Source organism: Aquarana catesbeiana, linkage group LG03 (assembly GCF_042186555.1).
Source record: "Aquarana catesbeiana isolate 2022-GZ linkage group LG03, ASM4218655v1, whole genome shotgun sequence".
Classification (NCBI taxonomy): Eukaryota; Metazoa; Chordata; class Amphibia; order Anura; family Ranidae; genus Aquarana; species Aquarana catesbeiana.
The window spans coordinates 520,226,464-520,235,842 of NC_133326.1; the positions used below are offsets into that span (position 1 = coordinate 520,226,464).

The following is a 9,379-nucleotide window of genomic DNA, read 5'->3' on the forward strand; positions in this document are numbered from 1 at the left end:
TGTTCAGCCCTGATGATCAATGCACTGATTATCAATGTAAATGTCTCCTGTCAGAATTGCCAGTTACCAGCTCTCCTGTCCTCACACTGTGACAGCGCATGAGGCAAGGAATGGCAATAACCAGCAAGTTTGTACAGCTAATCGCATGGTAAAGGGCCACTGTGATTGGCCCATTACTATGATCTGTGACCAGCTGTGTATGACACAGCGATCAGAGCATGATGTATGTACGCCCCAGGGGGGCATCCATAGCCCTCCCAGAAATGGATGACCGTGCTGTAGCCGTCTTTTGGCTTTAGTGCGGTTGGGAACTAGTTAAGTAAAAAACAGTGACAGTTCGTCTATTAACTGCTCCCCACATGTAGGATGAGAGGACCTGGTTCCTGAAGCTCATGCCTAATCGCTTCCTCTCTCTACACTTTTTTTTAAACTTTATTAACTTTTGTTAGAAAGCCGACCAAAAGCATTATTGTTTCCCTTTTAATGGAGTTTATATTCTTTTATTTTTTTGTTTTGCAGGGGAATTGGTCACTGAAAAGATTTAAAATGGACCGTCAAGGTGTGACGCAAGTGTTGTCTCGGTTGTCTTTTATTTCAGCTCTGGGGATGATGACTAGAATCTCTTCTCAGTTTGAGAAAACGAGAAAAGTCAGCGGCCCGCGATCCCTGCAGCCATCTCAGTGGGGGATGTTATGTCCATCGGATACTCCTGAAGGAGAGGTGAATTTTTTTTTACTGCTAGATAGATAGATAGATATAGATAGATACATATATACACAGGGATATGAAGTTGTTTTTAACCTTTGACAGGGCAGCCAAAACTTAGGGGATCTTCACCCTAGAAACAAAAAAACTAAGTCAGCAGCTACAAATATTGTAGCTGCTGACTTTTAATAAAAGGACACTTACCTGTCCAAGGATCCAGCGATGTCCTCACCCGGGACGATTCTTCAATGGTCTTTGGGTCCCCGAAGCTGGCATCTTTAATGTGGGAAGCTGGCTTTGACTCCTTGCGTTTCCACTACGCTTTGTGAAGGGCCCTGCAGCCTTCTGGAACCTGTGACATGTCCTAAGAGGCTGGAGGGGGGGGGGGTGCTAAATTCCACTCAGGTCGCCTACATATTAAAACTAGGTACCCGCTCTACCCCCCCCAAAAAAATATAATTTGCCAAAAGTTGTAGAGGAAAGTGGAAGTGACAGAAAAGCAGAACTTCCCCTTTTTGGGGTTTTTTGTTTTCAAAAGGGTGCTTTGTGTTTCAATTCAAGGACCTGGGAGTTGAAGACACATTTTTCCCTTTCATGGACTTCAAAAAGACTTGACAGGAGTTTTAACAATTGCTAATTTGGCTGGTGTGTGTGCATTTGGGGCCACTCAGCTGCGTCGGTATTCGTACCACTGATGCATCCCCATAGAGCAGGAGCCTCAAAGTACCGATTTTACCATCAGCTGTTGTGATGGCGAGAAGGCGCAGGCGCACAATAGCTGACAGAATTTTTTATTTTTTTTCTGTCAGGTTGTGCTCCGCGCTCCCGTGGCGAGTTCATGCACACGATGGGCGGATTTCTACACGTTGTGGGCGGATTTATGGACACTTGGGGGCGGAATTACATGGCCAGTGCTGCAAAACTTTGTGATGGCCGGATTTCTACATTTCTTGTGGGCAGATTTATGGGCACTTTGGGGCGGAATTAGATGGCCAGTGCTGCAAAAAAATAAAACTTTGTGTTATTCTGCCCCAAAGTACCCATAAATCCGCCCACAAGAAATGTAGAAATCCGACCATAACAAAGTTTTGTTTTGCAGCACTGGCCATGTAATTCCGCCCCCAAGTGCCCATAAATCCGCCCACAACGTGTAGAAATCTGCCCATCATGGTCATGAACTTGCCACGGGAGCGCGGGTCACAAGCTAAAAAAAAAAAAAAAAAAAAAAATTCTGTCGGCTATTGTGCGCCTGCGCCGTCTCGCCGTCACAACAGCTGATGGTAAAATCAGCTGTTGTGATGTTACGTACGGCACATGCGCCCTTCAGCCTGGGCACTATTTGATGGGGGGCATTTCTCGACAGAACACCTGCATGAACTGTGCATGCATGGTACGTAATACCACAACTGCTGATTTTACGATCAGCTGTTGTGTCGGTGAGACGGCGCCTGCGCACAATAGCCCACTGAAGACATTTTTCAGTCCGAACGTGCCTCGGCACGTTCATGTAGGTGAGGGGCAGAATTTAACATGAAGGGGGCGGATGTTTTCATTGATGGCCACTGCTGCAAAGATGGGGCAGAATTTGAAATGTTTAGCTAGCTAAATCGGCTCTCCGGGAAGAATAGCAGATAAAGATTTGTTTAGCAGATTTGTTTTGGCATCGTTAAAAATTCTGCTCCCTTTGCAGCACTGGCCATCATTGAAAACATCCATGCCCTTCATGTTAAATTCCGCCACTCACCTACATATGAACACTCCTCGGCAGCAAGAGGCACACTCTGACTGAAAAATGTCTTCAGTCGGCTATTGTGCGCTGTCACAACAGCTGATTGTAAAATCAGCTGTTGTGCTATTACGTACGGCGCATGCACAGTTCGTCCCGGGCACTATTCGATAGCAGGCACTTCGACAGAACACTGGCCCTGGATCCAGGGTCCTGCTGCCACCTCAGGGGGGAAGATTGTGGCGTTCTCAGGGTGCCCTATCACTAGGCCTGTGATGAAGTCAGGACCTGACTGGAGGGGAAGACTCAGGAGGCAGAAGATCAGGCCACCAGCTGACTGCCAGGAGGAGAAGTAAGTGAGCCATCACACTGAGGCTGAGCAAAGTCCTTAGTTGCATGACTGGGGTTGAAATAAATTTGTGAAGAGGGGGGGTATTGTGTGTGTGTGTGGGAGGGGGGTGGTATTTGTGGAGTATAAGGGGGGATATTTGTGAAGTGTAGGGTGTAATGCTGGGGTTTAATATTGCTTCCACTGACACCAATGCTAGGGGTTAATATTGCGTCCGCTGATACCAGTGCTGGTAGTTAATATTGCGTCCGCTGACACCACTGCTGGGGGGTAATAGTGCGTCCGCTGGCACCAGTGCTGGGGGTTAATAGTGCATCCGCTGACACCAATGCTGGGGGAAAGGACAGTTTGCATGCGGCCCCCATTGGATGTGGATTTGAGTTTGAGACCCTCGCCATAGAGTAACAGGTGGCTCTAGACACCCAAACAAACTGCTCATTCACACTGGTGGGCCAGAGAACTTGTGAACTATACATTTTTTTTTTTTTTTAAATCTTTTTTCACAATGCTGTTTGTATGGGGCTTTGGTGAAATATCTGGGGCCTAAACAGGCATACACTTTCTGTTTAAAGGAACCCAGAGATGCCTTTGGACAGCAACATTGTCAGTCTGGAGGTGGGGAGGGGTGTCTTAGATGCGCTAGCTGATTTTAATACACTAAACAAATTGAAGCCCAACTTCAGCTAACTGGTTATAAGCAGTTACACTAAACAGGTTTTTTTCATTTTGGGATAAAGGTTTTACATAAATAAAAGTTGACCCTTGTAAGCACTCCTGTCAGCTGCAAATGTTTTTTCTCAACCCTCTTCTACATCTGCAGGACATCTTGTTCTAAAAAAGATACAGCCACCACATCCAAGAATTGGTAAGCGGCAAGCAATATAATATTTGCTTTCGAGTTTAATACTGCTTTAAATTGAAGTGCACAGCCACTACCCTCCACAATTTAAATCGGCACTGGACAAAAGCTGGATATGCAGACTATATAAAATTTTTGGCGGATGTGAACACAACATCCGATTTTCGTTTTAATTAGTATGGTTTTCTTATGCTCAGAAACTAAAGAACATATACAAAACTATTCAACACATGACATCACTTCTGAAGTTGAATTCTGTCGTACGAGAATTTTCGTATGGTGAGCAACCTCTTCACTTTTGACATGAGAACAAAAAACGGACGAATGGTCGTCTGAAAATCTGACCGTGTGTACGAGGCTTTACTAGTATAGCCATGGCAGTGTGCCTGCATTTTAGAGGGAAAATATTTGCACTGGGAAAGTTTAACGTCACCTATTCCATATAAACTAAAAACATGACTCTTACATTCTTCCGCAGGCTTGTGGTCTAGTGAAAAACCTTGCACTAATGACGCATATCACTACTGATATGGAAGATGGGCCTATCATAAAGTTGGCTGGAAATCTTGGCGTAGAAGATGTTAATCTGTTGTGTGGTGAAGAATTGGCCTACCCCAATGTCTTTATTGTCTTTCTCAATGGTAAATTGCAATATTTGTTTAGCTTTTAAATGAGCATTTTCACATAAAGTACACTTATCTATGCTATCTATCAACCTCATCTGCAGTAACTTAAAGGATAAGATGACCTTCGGGAACATGTTACATGCTCCACCTGTTTTTAGGATGGAACATGATACATGATCCCAATTACCGCACTCCCTATGACAGCAGGCCAGGGATCTTCTCCCCATACTTGATGTCATTATTGGAAAATAGCACTACCTGTTTAGATATATAGTACATTGTATTGCTTTTCTATTCTGAAAGCGCAATCAAAAATTAATATAATAAAATAAAATGGTACAGCCGTGTGTGGAGTTCCTGTGAATCAATGAACTACAAGTACCGACAGCCTTTGCGGCTGTTGGCTTGTAGTTCTCAATGAACTACCAGGATGCTGTTGAGCACTTGAGTGGTGCATTGAGTCTTACTGTCGGTGTGAAACTGCCCGCCTGTACGATGTATGGGCAGACAGCTTACACTGACAGTCTGTAGGAGTCCTGCATGGCACCCATGATCTGATCGTGGGTGCAATGCTTTCCAGGTTCCTACAAACCTGTGTACCAAGCTGGAGTATTGAGTTGCTTTAGGTTTTAAAACATGTTTTTCACTTTTTGGAGCTCGTACACACCACACGTGCATAAAAACTGATGGGAAAAACGCGCAGATTTCACTTGCAGAGATGCGAGTCACATCAGTTTTCATGCACGTTGACATCAGTTTTCATGCAGGTCTAAGTAATTCACAGACAGATATCACATCCTGTGTCCTAATTCTGAAAAGGAAGGGGCTTGTAAATGTCATATTTACCGGCCCGTTCCCCTGATCTGCAGACTGAAAATCCCTGTTTGTCTGCAGCAGCTGCTGACGGGAGGGACAAGGGGAGAAGTCGGGGGGGGGTCATGTGTGCTGGGCAGCATGAATTTCAGTGTATCATCCCTTAAGCTTTACATACGTTGCACATTCACATCAGTCCCTACCCTCAAGGAGCTTAAAATCTAAGGTCCCTAACTCACATTCATACATACTGGGGACAATTTAGACAGGATCCAATTAACCTACCAGCATGTCTTTGGAGTGTGGGAGGAAACCTGAGTACCCGGAGGAAACCCACGCAGGCACAGGGAGAACATGCAAACTCCAGGCAGGTAGTGTCATGGTTGGGATTCGAACCAGTGACCCTTTTTACTGCTTAGGTGAAAGTGCTAACCACTACACCGCTGTGCCGCCCATCATCTGAGTGTCTACCTGCAGCCACTCAGAATCTTCAGTGGCTGCAGGAAGACACACACAGATGATTGAATTGCCCGCCCACCTCTCTTCCCCCGCTGCACCGATCCCTCTGATCCACCATGCGAGTCTTTATGCTGTTCCCTCTTAGCTGAACTTGCACGATTTCAAATCTGCCCTCAGTGTGAACGAATTCTGTGCTGAATTTTAGGTAGATATAAAATACACATATTAATGCAGCTCTGTAATTATTATTACAACATTAAATGTAAAATGTTAAAAAAAAAATTTAATGCAAGCAGTACAGGTACCCAATTTTTACTCCAAATCAACCTCTTGCTGTCTAATCTACAGCAGAGTTCACAGGGGAAAGGAGAACTATCAAAATGAGTCAGTCAGGTGTGCTGTAATTCAAGGAACATGCTGATAGGAGGACACAGCAGAGTGATGAAGAGATGAGCTAGCTCGATTGTATGTTGCTTTACTTTACTGTTTAGCCACAGGCTGGTTTTGGGAGGGGAAAGTACAGCAGAGAAATATCAGGTCCCATTCCTTGCTAGGCAGAGCTGTGTAAATCTGAAGACTAGATGGACAGAAATAAAAAGCCTTTGGCAGGTAAACAGTGTATATATATATATATATATCTATCTATCGAGAGAGAGAGATATCTCTATATATATATATATATATATATATATATATATATATATATATATATATATATATATATATATATATATATATATATATATATATATATATATATAGATAGATATAGAGATATGTGTGTGTGTGTGTGTGTGTGTGTATATATATATATATATATATATATATATATATATATATATATATATATAATGTCTCAGAATATTTTATTGATCCTAAAGGGGAATTATTGCAGCACATGCCACACTCAACAAAGACAACACAAGATCACAACAATGGACAGAACAAGACACAAAGACATACCGTATATACTCGAGTATAAGCCGAGTTTTTCAGCACCTTTTTTTTATGCTGAAAGTGCCCCCCTTGGCTTATACTCGAGTCAAGCACTTTTCTGGTGCAAAGAATGACATTTTCTGAACCGACTTTGGGGCCCTATATCTCGGGGCCACTTGGTGCTAAGTGGCATTGAGATATGGAGCCCCAAAATTGGTTCAGAAAATGTCATTTTCTGCTGCAGAAAAGTGCATGACATTTTCCGAACAGACTTTGGGGCTCCGCATCTTGGGGCCACTTGGTGCTAGGAACCCCAAATTTGGTATGCAAACCCAGTGGAACTAGAACTACAGCATATCCTAGCACTAAGTGGCATCGAGATATGGGGCCCCCAAAATTGGTTCAGAAAATGTCATTTTCTGCTGCAGAAAAGTGCTTAACAAGTGCTAGGAACCCCAGCTTTGGATATGTTGTAGTGCTAGTTCCACTGGGTTTGCACACCAAAATTTGGGGTTCCTAGCACCAAGTGCCCCGAGATATTGGGTCCCAAAGTCGGTCAACTGAGTCCATCTGCAGCAATGTCCTTTCGGGACCCTTTGAGTCCAGAGACCCAAAATTTTGGCTGCAGCTAGGGGGCATCTAGGAACCCTTAACTACCGAGTTTGGAGTTCAGGGGACCTATGGCTGCAAATGGGCGCAGTGAGGCATGCAAATGGGCACAGTGAGGATGCAAATGGGCATTGTTGACCCTCTTTTCAACTTACAGTAGCTGCGCATTTCTCATCCTAGGCTTATGCTCGAGTCAATACGTTTTCCCAGTTGTTTGGGGTAAAATTAGGTGCCTCGGCTTATATTCGGGTCGACTTCTACTCGAGTATATACGGTAACAATATTTCCAATAACAACCATTAGCACCAAATAAAACAAATTAAAACTACACTTAAATAAACATCAACGCAATTAAAATCCAATATAGAATAAATAACACATTAAAAATAACAGAAAATCAAACCACCAAAATGCAAATAATACACCACTTTCTCTAGCATTACCCCAAATAATTAATGTAATACCCAACACTATAAAAAAAAACTACATAAAAATCCTGATCATAAACCATATTTTGATCTCCACTTCCAGCCCTCACAGGGAAGAATTGTATAACTTGATGGCCACAGGCAAAAATTATTTCCTATATTGCTCTATGGTGCATCGTGGTTGCAACAATCTGTCACTGATGGTACTTCGCAGACTGACCAGCGTATTGTGAAGTGGGTGGGAGTTTCCAAGATTGAATGTACCTTGAACAACATTCTTCTCTCCAACACTGTTGTTATAGACTCCAGCTCCAATCCAACAACATCACTGGCCTTGCCAATCGGCTTGTTGAGTCTGTTGGTGTCAGCCATCCTAAGCCTGCTTCCCCAGCATGTCACTGTATACAGGAGAGCACTGGCCACCACAGACTCCTAAAACATCTTAAGCATCTTTTGGCAGATGTTAAAAGACCTCGGTCTCCTCAAAAAATAGAGGGGGCTCTGGCCCTTCCTATAGGCCCCTTTCACACTGAGGCGCTTCTAAACTGCCAGTAAAACACTGAGCGCTTTTGAAGAGCTTTCCATTCATTTCAATGGAGTGGGGCGTTTTTTCACCGCCCTGCCAGCGCACTGCCCCGGTGTGAAAGCATTAATTGATTTTAATGGAAATAAGTTTTCGTGAGCTTTTCAGGTGTGTTTTTTTTTTTTTTTTTTTTTTTTTAGCGTGAAAGCGCCTGAAAAGCGCCTCAGTGTGAAACGGGTCATAGACTAGAGCACCTCCGTGTTCTTGCTGCAGTCCAGCTTATTAAATATATACACCCCCAGATACTTGTAACTCGCTACTACATCCACATCCACTCCTCGAATGGAGATGGGGGTCACTGTTTTTTTTTTTTTTTTCTCCTTTTCAAGTCGACAACCAGCTCCTTTGTCTTTGTCACATTTAGTTACAGATGATTATCCTCACACCATGTGACAAAGTTCTCCATCACAGTCCTATACTCCAGTCGCTTCCCCATTCCTGATACAGCTCACTACCACAGAGTCATCAGAAAACTTCTAAAGATGGCAAGACTCTGTGCTGGTTGCTGAAATCAGTGGTGTAGACAGTAAAAAGAAAGGAGGGAGAACTGTCCCCTGTGGAACCCCAATATTGCTGGTCACCCTATCCAACACAGTCTTGCAATTGCACACACTGCAGTCTTCCTGTCAGGTAGTCTACAATCCATGACACAAGGGAAACATTTTCATCTGTTTAGCAGTTGTTTGTTTGGAGTTCAGATTTTCTTTCTTCAGTTTCCAGAGATCATACAAAGTAAAAAAAAAAAAGAAAATGGCTAAGTTATATTAAATTTGTAAATAAGAGAAAGGTGTAAAGCTAAAAAATTCCAAGTAATGCAATTTTGACTTAACCTTTTTTGTAGATGAGATAAGCAGTTCAATGTTTTTTTTCAATAGCTGGATAAACTAATAAATTCCAGCGTATTCACAGAGTGTGTATGTAACCCCCCTGTAGAGAGAGTGAGTCACTGCACAACCCCAGCCAGTTCCTCATTAGTGTAGAGAGATCACTGCAGATGAAGAGTAGAAGAGGAGGCTGATTAACATGATTTGTGAAAGCAAATTATAACAGGGAACATGCAAGTAATTATATTCTTTATATTCTTTATGAATTTAAATCCTTCATTATCAGCTGGTGTTATAAATGTTCATAGCCTAAAATGAAACAGCCCAGCTTGAGGTCTCGATTAATATTTTGTATTTTTTAATATGTATGTTCCCAGTCCTTTTAGAAGACCTTGTGTAAATCTACTGTAGGAAATGTGTTTTCTTTCATTTTCTTTCTTTTCTCGCTTTTTTTGCTCCTTC

General features: G+C 42.8%; 1 protein-coding gene across 1 annotated transcript in view; it reads left to right on the plus strand.

The window, feature by feature from the left end:
• POLR3B (RNA polymerase III subunit B) overlaps positions 1 to 9,379 on the plus strand; it is a 179,488-nt gene that overhangs the window by 70,775 nt on the left and 99,334 nt on the right. Inside the window, exons 14-15 of the mRNA XM_073621205.1 lie at positions 520 to 720; positions 4,118 to 4,280. Coding sequence (XP_073477306.1) covers positions 520 to 720; positions 4,118 to 4,280 — 364 coding nt within the window. The remainder of the gene's footprint in view (positions 1 to 519; positions 721 to 4,117; positions 4,281 to 9,379) is intronic.